The 21,255-nt window shown below is 28.3% G+C and overlaps 2 protein-coding genes across 8 annotated transcripts in view; one reads left to right on the top strand and one right to left on the bottom strand.

Annotated features, from left to right (window-relative positions):
• Nucleotides 1-10,656, top strand: part of LOC142318761 (mitochondrial fission 1 protein-like) — a 33,713-nt gene extending 23,057 nt beyond the window's left edge. Inside the window, exon 4 of the mRNA XM_075355209.1 lies at nt 2,880-10,656. Within this exon, the coding sequence (XP_075211324.1) occupies nt 2,880-2,980 (101 nt within the window). The 3' untranslated portion in view covers nt 2,981-10,656. The remainder of the gene's footprint in view (nt 1-2,879) is intronic.
• Nucleotides 1-21,255, bottom strand: part of vari (MAGUK p55 subfamily member vari) — a 287,390-nt gene that overhangs the window by 630 nt on the left and 265,505 nt on the right. For 5 of the 7 annotated variants that reach the window (XM_075355202.1, XM_075355205.1, XM_075355206.1 and 2 more), the window contains 2 exons: nt 19,007-19,185; nt 12,365-14,160 (listed from right to left, as the gene is read on the bottom strand). In XM_075355202.1, the coding sequence (XP_075211317.1) occupies nt 19,009-19,185 (177 nt within the window). In that variant the 3' untranslated portion in view covers nt 12,365-14,160; nt 19,007-19,008. Of the gene's footprint in view, nt 1-12,364; nt 16,253-19,006; nt 19,186-21,255 lie in introns of those variants that run through there. The other 2 variants (XM_075355203.1, XM_075355204.1) reach the window with 2 other exon arrangements.

Here is a 21,255-nt window from a genome sequence, read left to right as displayed (position 1 = left end):
ATAAATGCCCCTGAGGAGTAGCTAAGATATTTTTTGATAGTGTTTGTCTTACACCTTTATAAAGAAGCGGGGGAAAAAACCTTTTCATTTGTGAACTCTATTTCACTTTATTGTACTAATTGATGATTTTGTTATGTTGATATATCACTTTTTTTTATATTTAGGCAATTTCATTTAGAGGTAGAGGATAATATAGGCCTAATTTTTTTTCTTGGTATATTCATTAGTTACCATTGTTTTGCTTGATGGTATTTTTTAGATGGGATTAATGCATTTTATGAAATTTAATTTTATAGATTAAAAATCTCTGTAAATTTGAAATTAACTCCTATTGAAACTTTATACATTAAATTCTCTATAAAATTGATGCAATTTCTATTACAATCCATGAATTTTAAAATCCCTTCATCTTACTTCTGTGCTTCCAGTTTAATTGCGGCTTGAAAATTTCTTACAATTCATCATTACTTGCCATCCAAATTCTTGCAGTTTCTGATGAGATAGAAATAACTTTGCACTAAATTTGAATTCTATGATGGGTATCGAAATATACTCCATCTAAATTTAACTAGCAATTAATGTGTTTCAGCTAGAGCAGTGTGAATATGCTCCATCCTTCAGCTAAAAAATAGCCTTTGTCAGTCACTCCATTGTCAGATTTGGATAGTGAGGTGCAACTTCAGTTGCATTTTATTGTAACATTCAATACTGTATACAACAACTGGTTAGATTTTAGTCAGTGGCAATGTTGATTGCCAATACTCATTGTAATATTTTACAGCTTACTTGTAAATGATCATAGGGATGGGTGGTAATCAGTAGAATATATTAAACATTATCAATAAACTAGTTGACTTTCAATCCTGCCAGTGTGCCAGTCCTCTTCGGAAAAATTACTGAATGGTTTTTACTTTCATGGTAGCCCTCATAAACGTATTTTAACTAGATATAGATAATATATTTTGATACATTTACATATTTAATCTTTACATGATATATCAATCTACAGTATTAAAATAATCTTTTTCTGAAAATTAATAATTGTATAATATTGGTATTGTATCAGATATTTGTAATGATATCTAATGAAATGCTTTACCTCTTCATTGCTGAAAAATAAGATTTTGTTTTACCCTGGTTTTTTTTTGTATATCCACACTTCAAGATATCTAGATGGAAGTTTTTAGGTTACTTTTTCCTCTTCAGTATGTTTTTAAATAATATAATTAGATAGCAAATTATATCGTAACAGCAGAATATGTTTTTCATGATTTTTTATTTATTTAAGAAAAGTGTTTTAAGCCTCTGTATGGGGGCTATTCAGAAAGTCTGCAGCCTGACAAAGAAAACACAACACTTTTCAGAATTTTTTTTAAATTTTTTGACATAATTCCTTTCAATTTGATACATTTAGACCGATTTTCCAACTTTTTAATATCTGCAATGTAATGCGATTTTCCCAACTCTGCAAAATAAGCAGTTGTCTCAGTTTTGACTTCATCATTTTATGAAGTAAGCCATTTCTTCAGGTTTGAGAAGGTAATCATTGAGAGCCAAATACAGCACATGTGAAAGCACTTTGAAGAATAGATCATAGAGTTTTGCAGCAACAACCTGAGATTTATGTATATATGTATACATATATATGTTGTTGTGGTAAATCTTTTTGGTCAGATGTGGATGTAAACTTATATATTACTAGTCTAGTAATGAAGTGTAATGCTTTCCATTGATGGTCCTATTTTTTCCAGGAAGTCTTCCAGCTATCCTGCATTTTTATAGGTTGTCAGAAACACCTTATCATGAAAATCCCGAAAAATTGTAGCCTTGACGTTTCCTCTGCAGATGGAACTGTTTTCACATTCTTTGGTATATTTTGACCTAATCACACTTACAGACTACAATTTAGATTCGGGTCAGTGGTGTTTCCATGTTTCACTATTATTAAAGTTGAAGAATGTCAGAGGAATCGCATTTAAATAAGTCTAAACCCCCCTTGAGAAGTGTTCGGTCAAAAGCATTTTTTTTGTTGATTGTTAACAAATGTGGCGGTACCCATAATGTAGAAAGCTTTTTCATATCCAAAACATAATGTAAAATGTAGTAGGTGTAGGTGTGGTCGATCTGTTTGCAGTGTCAGCAGCAAGCTCATGTAACTTCAGTCGACAATCATTTATATGGTATTGTAAGTTTTTGTAACAATTTTGTTGGTCATACCTGTTTTGGACATCCTGAGCATTCAACATCTTGAGTGGATGTACAAGCACTTTTAAATTAGCAGCCAACTTTTTTACCATCTAAAACCAAAGGGAAGAATCCTGTAAGGTGTAATCTAACTATTTCTCTAAGTCTGTCGGCATTAAACATTTTAAAACCAAGTTCTTTATAACAAATAGAACTTCAGTTGTATCCATTTCTCAGAAAATGTTAAAACTTGTTTGCTTTATTTGACTGATACAAACAAGCAACTAAACACATGTGAAACTTTGCAGCATGTCATCTAAAGGAATCATACTTGACCAATATCACCATAGTCATTTGATCATACTTGTGTCATCTCTGCATCAAATCAACAACCTTAGTGCTTAATATACTCAATGTAGGAAATTAAATTTTTACAAAAGTAAATTATGTGTTTAATTTAGGAAGAAAAGGAGTAATTGATAAAAATAATAATGCATACTTTTATCGATAAAACAAACTTTGTTTTTAACATATAAATATTTGCATTCAGAGGAGTTAACACTGGATTATGGATTCAAATTGCAGAGTTCATGTTGTAGATATATGATTTTTATCAGTCAGAATTAAATTTTTCTCATAAATTACTTTGTTTACTAAGCTTTACATTTTCACTTATACAGTTAATTACTTTTCAGAGGGTCTGGAAGGATTGGCTGTAGCAGGGACAGCTGCTATAGTTGTAGGAGGACTGGTTGGATTGGGCCTCGCTTTGGCAAAAAGTAGTAAATCCTCATGATCCACTCATTGTGATTATAAAATTTGTTGGTTCCTATAATGTGTTTGGTACTTGTTCAGTTAATAATTATTAATTTCTTTTAAAAATTATAGTCACTAATATAACTTCCGAAACAATTAAACTGGTTTAAGAGATATTTTATTTTTTTATACAATCTGATAAATTATTTTTTTAAACTTATAATGAATATTTTAAGTATAAAATTTACCAATATTAAAGATGCAATTTATTTCATATGCCTTTTTAAGACTAATATATTCATCAATAACTTTGTTGTCAATTTTTTATTATAATTTTAGTAAATTTATTTGTAATAATAATTTTCTTATTCAAATTATTAATAGTTTTTCAAACTGATATAGTATGTTTTTTCTTAAGTTAAATTTGATAAAAATAAAATAAATGAGTAGTAATTTCAGTAAATCAGTTTTAATATGTATTATTTTTCAGTATTGATATTTTTATATTGAATTAGTAAAGGCAATTAGTGTTGTAGTTCGGAATTTACTCTAAAACTTAAACAAAGTTGCATCTTTAAATCTACAATAAAAAAAATTATATCATATTTAACACGTTCGCTGCGGTACAGTGCATATATCTGCCATAATAGAGAGTTGTTCTGTGCTTGTCGTCATTTATGTAATTCCAGTACAGTAAGTTTTTTAACGTAACTATTATGCTGTACGGGCTTCTTTGATGCCATATTATGCTTGACGACTGTACGTTATGGCACATAATGTGCCATATGTAATGAATATTTTATTTCTCTTTAAAACTAAAATTATTTTTTAAAATGATTTTATAGTCTACAATATCTCTTGGAAAACATGTGAACTGACTAGTTGAAACAGTTATTTTATACATACTGTTATTTAGCGTCTATTCGTAATAATTATTAGGTGTGATTTTGCTGGATTATTCTGTGCTAGCATCATGAAAAATAAAATTAAGAATTTCAGACCATATAATGATAAATTAGCATTCGATATTTATGAATTTCAGAAAGCTTTTTTCACAATATCATGATATAATATTATGTTGAAAAAAGTAATTTAGTCAAAAATAAATCAATTTATTAATTATTTAATAATTTAGATGATGTTTATAAGCAAGCATATAAACATTTTATTTGAAGCGATTCAGACACAAATATCAGGTAATAAATTTTGTTTCATCCAATGTTTATATTATTAAACTGCACATTTAAATGGAAGTTTTTTTTAAAGAAAAATATTTCATTTAGGAATACTAAGATGATAAACTAAACTGTTGAGTAATGGAGTATAAGATGTAATATAATTAATTTATAAATAAAAACCAGCATTTATAAGAGTAAGTAATATTATGAATGTTTTATTGAATAATTTATTGAACAACTGGTGATAAAAATATATGAAAAGGAAATAAAATTATCAAGAAGAGACTAAACACAATGTGATATACAGTACGGCACAAATGTATACCGTACAAAAATCCAATGTCAAAGAGTCCAGCACAGAGAAAATATATATAAAAATTACATGCACTGTACATAACCTCAGGATGGGCCAATATGCGCCGTAACGCATAGTAAGTAATTACTATACGACATCATAGTTGCTCATACAGCAAGATTATTAACTTCCCTATTTTATCTGCAGCAGTGAATGTGTTAACTTCATGTTCAGTTTATAGTAGATGATGTGGTAATTTTTCTTTCATGTTTTTCTAGGCTTAATTTAAATAAGCCTAGTCTGTATATGCTGATACTTTCAAGTAATAGTTATTTTTAGAAATTAAGTAATGAAAATTTCTGGTTATTTACTGTACATCTAGTCATATGAATCTCAGAATCATTATTTAATTTAAGCTTATGTCCAGAAGTATGTTAAAAATTTAAAAGTAATATACTTGATTCACTTTAAGAACCTATCCTGTTGTAAACAAACCGCATGGCATTGTAGTAGACTATCTCTCTCGAAAGTTACATGTACAACTGTATAAAACTTTACATCTTCAATCTAACAACAATTTCTAAAAATGCATCACGCTGTGGTTTTATTTCTATTTCTTTTCTTATTAAGTATCTACAATTTACCAGTTCCTTTAATCTTATTCCTTATGCTTGAACACTATATGTCAACACACCAGTCAGTTCAGATGTCATTTCCTTAACATCTTTTATGGGTAAAGAGGGATTTTCATTTCTTAGAGAATTAAACGCATCAAAAATAGTAGTCTTTTTTCCACTTTTTAAAGTGAAGTCTTTTCCCATTTTTATATTTTACAGTAGAAGTTGAAGCTCTATCATTCATATTTAAAGTTTAATATAAAGACAAATTACCCCTTAAATAGATTCAAATATAACAAAAACACCATACAGAAAACAAAATACCAAATGCAATACACTGGAATTAATTCATACCCTCAAATATAACAGTTATATAAAAAAAAGATTTCACATTTACAGCATCTCAAAAATAGTATACAGAGCTTAGAAAAAAAAAAATAGGCTACTAAGTTTTAAAATCTTGTAATACACAAAGATGATAACCAATGAACAAACGGTAACTGATGAAGTTAAGGATTATTAATAAAGTAAGATCATTCACCACTTCCTTGTACTTTGTATCATAGCTAATAAAAGTAAATAACAGTAAAGTAATGTAAGATTGATCCATTTATTATTTGATGTTTTCATTTGTTGCCAACTGAATCAAGTTATTTATGAATTAATTATATGGCAGCTATATTTAAATTTATATCAGTAACTGTTGACAAAAACACGATAGTGTTATAAAATACTGTTGAGGACTAACAGATTGAGTCACCTGGTACAGTAATCACACATGCTGCAGTATAATCTTACTACTATAATCAAGAGCTAGGATATTTCTTATGCTAAACACAATATAATTGCAAATTTGTCCCAGAGCAATCCATTGTTTCAAATACAGAAAGGGGTATATCATTATGTTACTGTACACTGTTTGTCATTCTTATTTTTTTATACATGTAAAGCACCTGAAGTACAGGAGACATTGGTCAGCTTTTTTCTCTGGAAGTAATGATGTTCATTGTAGTGGCAATCTCTTCTGGAGAACAGAATGAAAGTGTCAGTTGTAGGGTTGAATGAATATCACTTTCATTTCATTGTGCTTGGCATGTTATGCAATTGTATATCCAGCTTACTGAATAAAGTAATGGGAAACCATTTCTTCTTACTTCATCTAGCAGTGTGGTCTATAATGCTTGTTATCATTAAAGTTGCCTATGTCATTTTTGTATTGACTTTTGAGGTCATTCACATGTTAGGTAGCTTTTCAGTTTCCAGCTACTCGATGTATGCCTTATCTGTTTTGTTAACAAGCGCATGTATACTTCTTTGTAAGTTTAATTTTTCTATGCGTTGTAATTTAATTCCTTTTTTCTACTGTTGATAAGAAGGCAAAATAAATGATAAAACATAGAATTGCAGTTTTTTTTTATACTAAAGAATCTCTGTAAAGTTAGACATAATCAAATCCTGGCCATGTCATATACCAGTTCACATTTAAATTTGTAATAAAAATGATTAGGCGTGTTGTCATATTTTGATGTAATAGATTATAATTATTCACTGCAATTCAGATTAATATTACGTGGAAAACTTTCCACGTAATATTAATGCAAACATAGTCCTACTGTAGTAGGACTTTGTTTGCAGTTTGTAGGTTGGTTTTATCTAATTTACTGTCTATTCACCTGACATTGTTAGATATGAACTTGGCTTTTATGTTTAATTATTATATATCTCTTGCATGTTAAAAATTTGTGATTTTAATGATCCTTAAACCTATAAAAATTCATCATGATGTATTACACAACAGCAATAATGATCATGTCTTATTTATAGTTTTAATTTGTAGGTACAGTATTATTATTCCATGTAAAATATTTGAATGCAGTTTTATTTTTTATCAAAGTATGAAGTGGATGTCAAAAAGAATAATTTTAATTTTTTTCCCCCAAATCACATTGACATCTTTAAGAAGGCATGATGATATTAGTGAAAATATATTTCTTTCTCATTATTTGCATAATAATAGTTTTTAAAGTTTTAAGTGTACACTGTATGATTCATTAGTTTACAACTGGCTTCTAATTGTTTTTTTTTTTTTTTTTATAAAAAAAAAGAAAAAAGTTAAATCCAGCATTTTGAGACAAGTATTACTATAGTATCAACTATAAAAAAAAAAACTATAGTATCAAATTATTTTAAATGTTAAAAGATTAATGACTGGTTACCTATTGGTATATTTCATTGCTTTTTGATTAAAATACTAGCTACTTCTAATTTTATTGATTGGCATGCTAGTTGTGCTTGAATTGTATAAATCAGCGGTTGCATTAATTAATATTGATAGTTTTTACTGATCGAGTTGCCATTGTTGTATGATGTAGTTTAAAAACATTTTAATTATTTCATACATAAACAGACTTCTGAAAAATTTAAAAAAACTGTGTACCTAAAATCTTTCTTTTTTTTTAAGTTTAATATTAATTTGTATGCCACAATAAGTTGAAAACTGTTGTAACCTAATTTGTTTTGAATTGGTTGTTATATTTATTTTGTATGTTGAATTAAGTTGGAACCTATTATTTAAAAGATTAGTTTTTCCGTGAGTAATATGGTTAACAAAACAAAATACAGTGGAATGTCATTAACTAGAAATAATTAGGTGTGATATATTATTTAAATTTTGATTATCAAACCTCAACAAAGAATACGTGCACTATAAACTTTAAATAAACTTTTGTTTTGGCATTAAAAAAAAAATATTGTAATCATATACAGTTTTAAATGAAATTTTTCTCTTATAGATAATTTATAATGCAAGTGAAAAAATAATGGTTAGAATTAATTTATTTCTGAAGTTAAAAAAATAATCTCTATCGCATACATTTTTTCTGATGTAAAGAACATAGGTTATTGTTGTAAAGTATTATTTGTAAAAAAAAGAAATTAGGCAAATTATATGTAAAGTACAAGACATTTTCTATTTTGTTATTTTTTTTTAAGTATATACTGGTAACAGTTTTTTGTTTCATTTATTGTAAGAGTTTTCTAAGATTTCAATTACTGACAGTTTCACTGTTTTAACGCTGAATAAAGAAAGAAAAATCATTTAAATTGCATTTAATTGAAGAATGCTTAAAATAACTTAATTTAGTAATTATACAACTCACAGCATATTGGTATCTAATGTTTACATAGACATGTTACTTATGTCTTTTTTCATCATTGTTTACCACAGATAAACAGTTCGTTTTATATATAATTCATTACAACAGTAATAATACAAGCATAGCTATGTTCAGATATACATATTCAATAATGGTTTGCACCAGTACTATGGAAGGATGGTATGTTGTTATTAAAACAAGTTATGTTGTATGTTGGTAAGTTGTTATTAAGAGTAGAAAGGAAAAAATGGTAGTTTCTTTCTGTTCTTAATAGAAAGAAGAAACAACACTAGTTTCTTCCTTTCATTCTTAGTAAGAAGGAGAGAAATTTCCCTGAGTAAAGAGAAATTGTATAAGTTGCAGTTATGTCTTCATAATTATAAAAACCCTGTGAGTAGATTGATGAGAATACTTCTGGTTTTAGTAGCACCATCCACTCTAGTACGAGTAGTTCTTACTTTTTTCTCAAAAGCCATCTTTATTCTTGTTTCTTTCAACATCTATACTGTGTGGCATTCCAGTCAGAGGTTAGTTTTTTCTAATAGCTTAAGGAAAAAGTTTTTTTTAATTTTGGTGCCAGTGGTGTACCTTCAAAATTCAGAACTGTCAGTCTGTTAAACTATGGTTGAAATCTTACATTAATTAGACTTCTATTTTCCAATGTTTTACTCAAAATGTTATTTCAAAGTAATTTTATTCAAAAACATTTTCAGTTATAAATGTGGAAATATAATTGCCAAAGGTGCTCATATGTGAAGATATGCAATGTTTTCTTTTAAAGGACATTATTCCGTAAGAGTTAGTGGAACTCACAAGTTATATCAAGTTAAATAAGATTTCTTTCCTTTTTTTTTTTTAAAGAAAAGAAATTTATTTTAAAATATCTTTCTTCTGATTTTCTCATCCCAGTTAATTCCTATAATTTTTTTTTTTTAGAATAAAGTTTTCCCTTATCATAAGGCAATGAAAAACTGCCGAGTCCAATATTCTAACATTGAACATTTAATTATTAATGTTAATGCATTCATTTATTTTATTTACACAAATAAGCCTTAGTTTTTTTTTGGACAACCTCTCTACATGTTAGTTATGTGAAGGTTTTTGGAAGAATAATTGCATTGGATGTCAGCATATTATGTGGCAATTTTATTAATACAAAAAAGTGATTTTAAATTGGTAATCTAGTTTCTCCTTGATTAATCATGAATAATTATATAATTTCTCATTATCCAAGATTTGCACTCTTCATGATTTTTCTTATTATTTATTTTGTAAGCACCAGCATGACTTATTTTCCGTTTTAAACAGGCATTATTGGCATTGAGATTGGCTGCTTCTAAGTTTCTCATTTTTTTTATCCCCTCATGTAGGATGGAATGGTTCCACTAAAAACTACATAGTAGCTCACATCAGTTTTTAATCATAAAAAAAGGAAAACTAAGTTAGAAGTGAAATAATTAACTTTATTTATTCATTACATATTTTATTTATAATTGGATATTAATAAATTATGTACTAATTAGTTAATTATAAGCAGATTAATTTGTTTATATTGTTGTTGTACAGCAAATTATTTTATGGATCATTGTTAATCTTTATTTAATATATTTACTTGTAAAATATATTTATATTACTTTTGGGATACTTGGAAACATATAGTCTTAAAATAATGATAGCAGCTCTCATAAAATAATTATGATTTAAAAACACAAATGCATACCACTCATGGTCAGTTTCTGTAGTAAGGTGGAACACTCATGGTAAATAGTCAGAATGTGTTTTTTAATACTCTTTAAAACAACCACCTAATCATTTGAACCCATGCCATATTTTTAGTCTCTTATGAGGAACAGTAGGATGTTTTTGTTCCACCATGTTAACTTTATCTACCCTTTCGGGGTGACCTAATACATCAGTAACATCAAATGTATATTTATTTGAATTTAACAATTACTCAATTACAACATATTTGTCTTAGTTTTCAGAATTGAGATTGTAGCTTGCATATTTAACCTGTTACAGGTTGAATATGCTACATGACAACCTAACAGTGGGTTGTCACTGTTGAACTATCAATCTGAGTAATGATGCAATGTAGAAAATGGCAATTATGTAAAAAAAAGTCATTAACAAGTAAATTATTTCAACCGAAGTGTTGACTACTCATAACATGTGGTATTTTTTTAAATTTATTTATGGAAAAATTAAATCTACCTTTGCCACATCTTTTATAAATTTAATTTCACAACCATAACATTGATTTAAATTTCACCGCTTTAATTTTGCAACTTTGCCTATTTATAATTATAGATTTTTAATTAAATTTCTATATTGTGTTATGTTGTTGTAATCCTCTCATTTCAGTAAATAAAATAATTGTAACTCTATGCACGATTAGAAATAAAAAAGATACATGGTGTTCTGTAGAAAAATGCAATATTAAATAAATAAAACTTTGTTTTTGTATCTTATATTCATTTTGTACTGCCTTTTTTCTGGATTTAGAGAGGATTAAAATAAATATATGTATGTAAAAATAATGCACAGTCATCAGAATTCAAAGAAAATCTATTTGTGTACCAAATCAAGTTTACAGCCCTTCAATATAATCCTCCCCATGTGTAATGCATGCTCAGCAATGGCCTGAAAGCTTTAAGATTCCTATCTAGAGACAATATTTGTCAATTTGTTGAATTTCCTGGGTCACGACAGCTGATAACTCTTTCAGACTGCTAAAATAAATTCCTCAGAATGGCAGCTTTGGAAAGAGATTTTATTCCAGCAGACTCAAATCAGGGTATATGGTGAAACATTTCCCAAGCGTAATTGACGAGAATAATGACAGAAGTTGAAATATGTAGGCATGTATTATCATACAAAATCAATACACGCTACTGTTGATTTATTCTGGATGCAGTTTTTCAATTGCAAAACCATTTGGAACTCTGTTCATTGCAGTAATACTCTCTTTATTGTAAGGAAAAATCATAATTTGCTCTACTTTTGATGGCATTCAACATTTCTTTGGTCTCTTAGAGTGTTGACTCTACCAAACACTGCTTTGTAATTTCAGTTCAGGTTTAAAATTTCATATTCATGTTTCATTAATAACAATTATTCTATTCAAGAATTGCTCTTCTTACCTTTTATAACATGAAGCAGTTCATGTGTAATTTCGAGAGGCAACACTTTTGGCTAAAGTGTTGGGATCAACAGTCTTTGTTGATCCCTGTTGAAGACATCCATGCAAATATGTAGCTTTCTTAGTACCTTTACGAAAAAAAATTACCAGGAATGCTTCAAAAAGTGAAAACACCATTGCACAAGGTGTATTTACTCAGTTTATCCAGCAAAACTTAGTGATAATTGGGGTTTGTAGAATGTAAAAATATTTTTTCAGATAATTATATTATTTGGAAACATTATATGCATTGAATTTATAAAAACTTAAATTGTAAATATAAAAATAAAGATTCGTTAAAATAGAAACTATATTACTTATAAAACCAAATGCATTTTTAGTCTTTTTTAGGAAGTATTATGATCGCAAAAAGAAAAACTTCAGATTTCAATGGAAATATCCATTTTGACTAGTTTCAGTGTGACCTCTATATATGTATCTCGGATAACTCAAAAACGATTAGCCATAGGATGTTGAAATTTTGGATTTAGGACTGTTGTAACATCTAGTTCTGCACCTCCCTCTTTTATTGCAATCGACGACCAAAAAGCTCAAAATCCAAAAAATTTGGATTTTGGACTTTTTCTTAACTGCAATTATAAGCCCTCATTGAGAGCTTTTTAATGATATATCATATAAGTGATACTTATTTTCATTGGAAATATATTGGACTTTAGGGGAAGGCAAGATTTCATTTCCTTTTTTTTTAACTATTAACTTCTCATTGTAAAAAAATACAATTAATAATAATTCAATAATAAAAAAAAAATATCAGAAAATGTATGTTCCACATCAAATTTTTTTGTGTGTGTACACTACACAATGTATATCATTTACGTAAGGCAAAAACTATATTTAAATTTGACGTTGAAATATAGAAATTTTGAAAATAGATAAATAAATGACGAAAAGTACAGTTGTGAGATTTACAAATAAGTTCAATGTACTACCACCGTTCAAAAAAGTAGCCATATATTTAAGGTAAATAAAACAAAGTGATTATTTAATGCTTTTATTGTTAAAAAATTAATTTACAACATACATTAATACATCTTTAACAAAAAACATAAAGAAAATAAATTATCAAAAACAAATGTTGTTCGAGAGCATTCCACATTAACATATGGAATGCTTAATATTTTCTAATAGCTCTTTTAAGAACCATGGACGGATTGACTACGGAATGCAATTGTCCGTAAATAATTTAACAATTACAAAATATATACAATATCTATGGCAGTACAATTAACATAATGCACTTTTATTCTTTTTATACTAACAAAAGCCAATAATTAATTCTAAATTGTATTTGCTAAAAATAAATCGACATCTATATAATATTATTTCTACATGAATTATTAAGCAAAAGAAGAAAATAATATAGCTAAATAGCTTCTGTGCATTATTTTATTATTTTACATTTACAATAAGCAGGTCATATAATTTCATCATTCACATAACTACCTCATCACTACTTATACAAAAAAAAAAATATATATATATATATTATGTTTATTTAAGAGGTATCATTGTAATATACAATTCACATAAGTCAGTGTAACTCTTCGGATGGATGCAAAGTAGAAGAGTTAATGCAAAATGCTGATTATATAAAGCATAAATATGAACACAAAGGGGTTTTTTTTTTTTTAGTTTCTGTTCAAATTATAGATCACGAAGATGAGTTGTTAACAAGAGTCATTAATTATGGCTATTAAAATCAAGCTGCATATTTATAATTTTACTGAAAATAATAAATTTCTTATTAATTTTATTGAAAATATGTGACTATTTTTTTATGATCATTTAACAAAAAACAAAGTGATTCATACTTTCCTTCCTGAAAAATCTTGAATTGTGGTTTAGAACAATGAACAATTTTAAAACTACACATTAACATTTTTAAAAAATGCGTTTCATTTGGTATTTAGAGAAAATAATTATCTGATGAGATTTATGAGTTAATCCTTCCTTCTTCCCAAGCAGGTTATTTTTAAACTGATTATCCTACAATGAATATTTTATTTCAGAAAAGTTGACAATTTTTTTTATTATCTATTTTGATTTATAATGATCACAAACTTTGGTTCATCACATAAAATATCTAACTTATTTTTTATTTTAAAAATTACAACATAACTTTACTATTTACATTATTTTACAGTAAATTACTGTAAAACTATATTTAATAATCCTATGTAACAACAGGGGGAGGGGGGTTACAATTAAATTCAACATTATTTACAACGATACACATTCAACTGGAAGCCACTTTTCAAGTGACAAGGTTGTGTGATGCTTATATTCACAGCAGGTACTGCTTTAATGAGAAGAATTATGCTTGTATGTATGACTCATAAATGGTTAATCACATTGACATCAATGGAGTACACTTTTTTATTTTACAAAGTAAAATATGATAATTTGTGTAACATTAGTGTATAATCTGACCCATCCCCCTTGGTACATATTACATTTAATCAAAATGCAAGATGTAACAGCATTTATCAAATTGATTTTCTTAAAAAGAAAATTTAACCGTGATGTCACCATATTCTTTTCCAATAAAAATTACCTAAAAAATTTAATAAACATAATTATTGCCTGTATTTATAACTAACTCATCATGTTTGCGAGTGACCCACGTCAGACACCCAGATTGACTTTCCGAGTTCACATCTTTGTCCTTGGCAATCAACACCATAAATTTAATCTACACTTATTACAATTACCCCTCTTTTGAGCTCATTACATAATTAATTGAAATTGATGAAAGAAGATCCATGTGTTTAACCTGAAAACACATAACAGATCTTAAAATCTCTTTTAAGGTCACAACTTTATTAAGAATAAAGTATTCTTCTCTCTTATTTATCTTTGGTGATGAACAAACAGAATTCTAATTCAAAGGTAAATTACATATTAAATGATACTACTTTGCAATAAACCCGTAGAAATCAAAAGTAAAATAAAATAATTAATTAAATACAATTTCTTCATATGAGCATTTTAAGCAGATAAAATGATTCAACTGCATTTCTTGAGATATATAATTTTATGAATACAGTTATAGAATTATAATCTATAAAATAATTGTTTAGAACTAGAACAAACAAACAAAAAAAATAAAAATACATTCAGCAGTGGTCATTAATGTTTAATCGCTGAGTAATTAAAACAATGTACTGAGAAAGACATATAAGTTTCTTTAAATCTACCAAATACTGCAGAAAAATACTCATGTGAAAGACTATTTTCATTTTAAATTTCTTTAACTAAAGAATAAATATCATTGATACTAGATGTAATATGTATGGAAGTTTTCACCAAGTTTGTATAATTTTATACTTATTACTTAGTAAACAATAAAATTCAATACTTGCTAGTTTCTATATTTGCTGTCAATTTTTTTAAATGTAACATACAATTTCTTTAATCATTAGATGTTAATAATTATTGTTACAATATCATAAATTTAAAAAAAAGGCAGAAAGATATTAGGCACAACTGTCAGTTCTTATATTATTTCTAATGTAATATTCCTTTTTTTCACTGGATGCGTACACTAGAAAAATTACTAAGCCATACCAGTAAAATGCTATCAGGAAACTATCAAATTTAATCTAAATATTTTCAAATAAAACTGAATTTTCCTTGTAGATGATTGTACCAATCATTAAAATAGTGCAAATTTAAGCCTTTGTTTTGATGTTTAAACACATCAAACTAAAAACAAATGAAATATGTTAAGATATACTTATATACATCTCTACTGTGATTTTTTTAATTTAATATATTTCTACATTTATTAACCCATTCACTGTGTAAAGAAGTCTTACAACAGCAACTAGTTAGTATGTCCACATATGAACAGATACTAGTTTCTGGTGGTAAATACTCTGATGCTATAATTAACTATTACCACCACTAGTATGCATAAAAAAGGGTATAAAAGTAAGAATGTCAAACCAAATAAAAGCAAGTTGTTTTCAGAACAAATAAATTGATGAGAGCACATTAAATACACTAATACATGAACAGTCATTTATCAAAAAAATAAAGTAAATTTTAAACAAAAAGAATTTAAACATTTTTTTTTTAACACAAGATAAAGAATATAAATTCATTTTGAATCAATCCATTATTGTTAGTAAATATAAACTAATAATTGACAAGAATAGTAACATCAATCCACAGTGAAAGGGTAAGAAATATTTTTTATTTTACAAGCCTTACAGTTCTCCAATTTCACTTATATTCTAATAATATAATATAAAATACATAATTTCAAAAGTAAATGAAAACTTTGTACTAAATTCATTCGGCTGCATATACAGTGCACTTGAAAGGTCAATGTGCATTTAACTTAATCTAGTTTGATTAAGTACGATTGATAAATGAAAGGAGTGACTGAACAAGCATCTGTTAATGAGCTAGCCAATTTTGTAATTAGCACATTGAATCTGTTCGGTCGCTAAAGCCACTATACTATTTAAACTGTCGTCTATTAACCTAACCAAAATAAAAGAACAAAAACCCAGTAACTATGCAATGCACATTAACTCTTGTACAGGATCGTTTATTGTCAGTATACCATAGGTGAACAGAGAGAGGAATCAACACTGCCCTACCATTATTGACATGATTAAACTTTTCTCCTGTTTAGCCTCCAGAAATCACCGTCAGGTTTAAGTGAAGTGTAGTCTTTCTTGTACAGTCTCGATCGACCATTTCTGAAATGTGTGGTTAACTGAAACCCAACCACCAAAGAACGATCTAGTATTCAAATCCATATAAAAGTAACTGCCTTTACTACGATTTGAACATTGGAACTCTCAACTTCGAAATCAGCTGATTTGCGAAGACACGTTCACCACTAGACCAACCTGGTGGGTTAGACATGATTAAACTAAAGCATACAGTGTTAAGAACTCTATTCCACAGAGACAATGGAAAAGAAATAACATATCTTTGTTCGGCAACACACTTCAAATGTTTACAGATAGAAAAAATATAAATCTGAGAGATTAACAGGTAAGCTTATAAAAGACAGTGGGAATTAACCTCCTAATTAGGACATATTTTTCTTCAAAACTAGTACCAACAAATAACATCCCTAGTTACAACTACTATTTATAAAACTGATTTTTTTTTAATGTATAAAATTTTTAAGATTTTTTGGTATTATATAATTAAAAAAGACACTCACTTGTTTCAATGAATACATTATATCCCAGAATACATGGAAATAATCATATAGGATCCCTTAACACATTGTATGAAGTACGATTCTTATTCGATCAAAAGTGAAGGTATGAATTCAACTTAAGAAAAATCATATTGTGAAACCATATCTTCATTGAAGAGATTATTAGTATTTTTTATTTTTTTTATAATTAATTTCATTTATTAACTCACAAACATGGACATCAATTAAAATATGCTTAGTTGCAACAAAATATGCTATATCATTGCAACTAATCAGACGGATACTCATTCTAGAGTAATGTTTTTTAAGACTGGATTACCCTGAACATCTTTTAGTTCCTTAAACCATACATTTTTTATTTTATTTTATTTTACTAATGTGTAAGTTACAATCTGTTCAACTAGTGAAAAATAAGCAACCCCTCATGTAATATTTACATGTCATCATCTCATTAGACAGGAGGGGTTGCTTATTGTTCACTAGTTTAACAGATTGTAAAAGTATAGTCTTTTACAGACTCAAACTGACCATCCCTGAGATTGGTTAACTGAACTCCAACCACCAAAGTACACCGGTAACCACCGTCCAGTGTTTAGTATTCAAATCTTTATAAAAGCAACTAACATTTACTAAGATTTGAACCTGAGAACCTTCAGCTTCAAAAATCAGCTGTTAAACAAGTGATTTGTGACAATGAGATGTACAACTACACTAATTCAGTGGGCTACATGATTTATATATGAAAAAACAATCTAAATTCTGTTCATTTATATAAGGAGATTATTTCCATAATCCTTTATAAGCTCTAATGTTAATTGAATCTGAAATAAGTTCTCTATAAACATATATCAATTTACAAAGTACACAGTGACTTTTTGAGAGCATTGTACTTTACTATCTTATGAAGCATAGACCATGTACGAGGGTAAGTCAAAAAGTAAAGGGAAATTTTGATTTTCCTTCCAATAACATGAATGGCAGAAATGATTGTTGCTATAACTCACACCCTCTATCAGCTTCTCATTGAAAGTATTGTTTCATTGTTAGCTTTTTGTGATTGTTTAAAATGAGTGCTCCTTAGATAGCACCAAGAAAGAATTGCAAGCAGTGATACGTTTCCTCAGCCCAGAAGGGGTGAAACCAACAGAGATTATTCATCAAATGCAGCAGCAATATGGAGGGAGTTATTTGAATGGAAGCAAGATCTATGAATGGATTGATCGCTTTAAAGATCAATCCATTCACCTTGATAGTAGGATTTCTCTCTGTGATGAACAACGGCAAAGTAGGCCATCCACCTGTTAGTAAGACTAACAACAATAATGAAGCGGTTAAACAAATGATTCTCATAATCAATAAATAACAGTTTACGACATTGCAAGTGAATTGAATATAAGCCATGGCTCAGCATTTTCAATCATCCATGATTCTTTAAACTTTTGAAAAGTCTGTGCTCGCTGGGTTTCATGTCTACTGACCAGCATCCACAAAGAGAATCATTTGAAAATTTCCCAGAAGCTTTTGAAAAATTAAGAAGATGAAGGAAACTCATTTCTTAAGTGAATAATAATCATTGATGAAACACGGGTCCATCACTTTGAACCTGAGAGTTAGTGACAAAGTTTAGTGTGGAAACATTCTTCATCTGCCACAGCAAAAAAGTTCAAAACTCCAATGTCTGCAGGAAAGGTGGCGATGACAATATTCTGGGATATGGAAGGTTCACTTTTGGTTTACTTCACACCTAAAGGTCAATCAGTAAACAGTGACAACTACTGCGTTTACTGAAGCAAAAAATCAAATCCAAAAGTTGTGGTAAACTTTCTAAATGCGTGTTTTTGCTTCAGGATAATGCTCGACCTCATACGGCCAAAAAAGCAGTCCTCTGCCTTAAAGATCTCTGTTTTGAGCTGCTGGACCATCCTCCATACAGTCCACACCTGGCTCCAAGCGATTTTCATCTTTTTGACCCATTAAAAGAAGCGATGTGGGGGAATCATTACAGATCTGGGCCCTAGCAGCACTGAAAAATTTTCTGCACATCAGAACAAAAACTTTCTTCCAAGAAGGAATTCAAGGCTTGTTAAAAAATGGTCTAAGTGCATAGAAGTAGGAGAGGATTATGTTGAAAAAATAATGCACGTTTCATTTATGTAGGTGCAAATAAATATATTATTTTTTGAATTTCACTTTACTTTTTGACTTGCCCTCGTAATATATACTTTGGCGTAAATAAATTAACAAAATTCTACCAAATTCAATTAATTTTTTTACAATACTTTGTAATTAAAAGTAATCAATATATATATATATATATATATATTGTAACATATTGAATAAGTACACTGCAGTTTTGAAAAATTACAGTTACTGATGAAATGATATTTCAAATTCAAAATAATATTTGTAATACTGTCAAAATAATTCATACCATCAATAAATCCAGTTCACAGGAACCCACTGATGTTCTTTTGCTAAGGTATTAACAGCTTCAACTACCTTACGAAACGTAATATCAAAATCTTCATTAATAATAACCATATCAATATACTTTTCATAAGTACGCTGCAGTAGGGAACTTTCTTCTACTGTACGCTTAAGATCATCCTCCTGTAAAAAAAATAAATAATACTTTTTAATAACTAAAGGCAGATCAGGGTTCATGTAACAAAATTTATAAACTAATTTATATAGTTCATGTATAAATTAAATTTATACAAATTTTACATATTATTGTCAAGAATATTCATTCTATAAGATAATCAAAGGATTTTAACATGTTTGCTGCAGTGGCCTAAATAGCTTGCATCACTTCCCTGTGTTACAGGGCATATATGACTTTTATCGTTTCTCTTGCTACCTGTGTTACGAGGTCCATTTGTCCCGTAAACAAATGCTTTTGTAAATCTTCCTATGTAAAAATACATAGTTCTATAGAGTCAAACAATATGTATCTTCTATTGGCAGTACTCCAGCACAAACAGTTTGTCTATCCAGCGTCTTGTGTTGAATTATCAACGAACTGAATTTTATACATGTTTCACGTCAAATTTTTACCTCATCTTTATGGAATATAACAATCTAACTATTTTTAGTGGGAGTATTTAAAACAGTTATCATCTAAATACTTATTATTAACCCGAATTATGGCATAAAACTAGTTTTTAAGGAAAAATAAATACTAAAATATAGTTCAAGTTCATTTTTCAAGAAGCTATCTTACAGTTCATTTATTTCATTATATGTTATAAAACAATATTTTACTCTATAAACACAAAAGTTAACCCCTTAAATATTAAAAAAATTTTCAACAGACCAAAAATATATGTAATATATTAATATGGAAAATTGGGCGAGTATTACTGGAAAAGTAAGGTAACTGAATAGCAATAAAATGTAACTTCGTTCACATTGGAACTAAAAAAAAAAATAATTTGAGTTCTTGAAAAATAACATGAAATATACTTTTGATTATAAAGTTCTGTATATATATGACCCTACAGTTTGGATAGCCTAGATATTTCTAAATAAAAACTAACTTTTACTATAAATAAAAATATAATATTCAGTCATAAAAAATATAGAATTCAAAGATATAAATTCGTAATGACAATTTTTTTTGTCAATGTTCAAGAAGTGTTATAAAAAAAATCCCTTTCAGGACTCCAGAAGGCGGAGGTAGATTCCACCGGTGCTAAGTATAGGATAAAAAAGATTTCCACTTAAAGTTAAGAAAAACTTCAAAAATTTTCTCAATATGACGACGGTTGCATGAGAAAAAAGTTTCACATGTTTAGCATACAAGCCTTCTACCTTCTTACATTTCTGACCATCTTTTCCCGTTAGAACTGATCATATTAAAAATTGTTTCAAACAAAAGTTTTTGGTAATGTTTAGAGGACTAACGATCACTTTAAACGAATTCGATCCTGTGCCTATCAAAGGAGGTATGATTCTTTCTAGTCTTCGAAACCCGATTTTTTCAACCTCCTGGGCCAGTGGTTAGCGACAAAAAAAAATTTACTTAGATAAGTTTTAGGCCCTTATCCAAATAATAATCGGAACTTTAAACAAATTCAATATTTTACTTAATAAGAAAGTTATAGTGCTATTTTTTTTTTTGGTCATCCCTTGCCGTAAGGGTTGGTTATATCAAAAATTATTTCAAACAAAAGTTTTAGGTAATGTCTAGAGGACTAAGTACCACTTTAAACCAATTCAATACTGTGCTTATTAAGGGAGGTATCATTTTTTTGTCTTCAAAACCCCATTTTTCCACCCCCTGGGCCAGCGGTTGGTGATATAAAAATCACTCAAAAACATGTATTAGAAAACAATTTATATACACTGACTTTATAGGGAAAAATAAAATCACAAATTGGTAGGAATTACATCGCTAAATGTTACACATGACAGCTGATGTAGTTGAGATTTCTTAGCCAACATAATACCATGTATATTGTTTACAGTATTACATTCAGCACAGTCACCAAAACAAAATTCACATACACTGCCCAATATGCAATTAATGGGAAATATAATTAATTTTGTTTAAATTTGACAAGAATCGTAAATGTAATTGTTTTAATTACCATGCAAATAATAATAATAATAATAATAGTCCTACTTTTCATGGATATTTATCAACTCAAATAAATTATAGTTTATTAAGCAAGTGCT

The sequence above is a fragment of the Lycorma delicatula genome, chromosome 2 (genome assembly GCF_047948215.1).
Source record: "Lycorma delicatula isolate Av1 chromosome 2, ASM4794821v1, whole genome shotgun sequence".
Lineage (NCBI taxonomy): Eukaryota > Metazoa > Arthropoda > Insecta > Hemiptera > Fulgoridae > Lycorma > Lycorma delicatula.
This window is presented reverse-complemented; position numbering and strand designations above follow the sequence as displayed.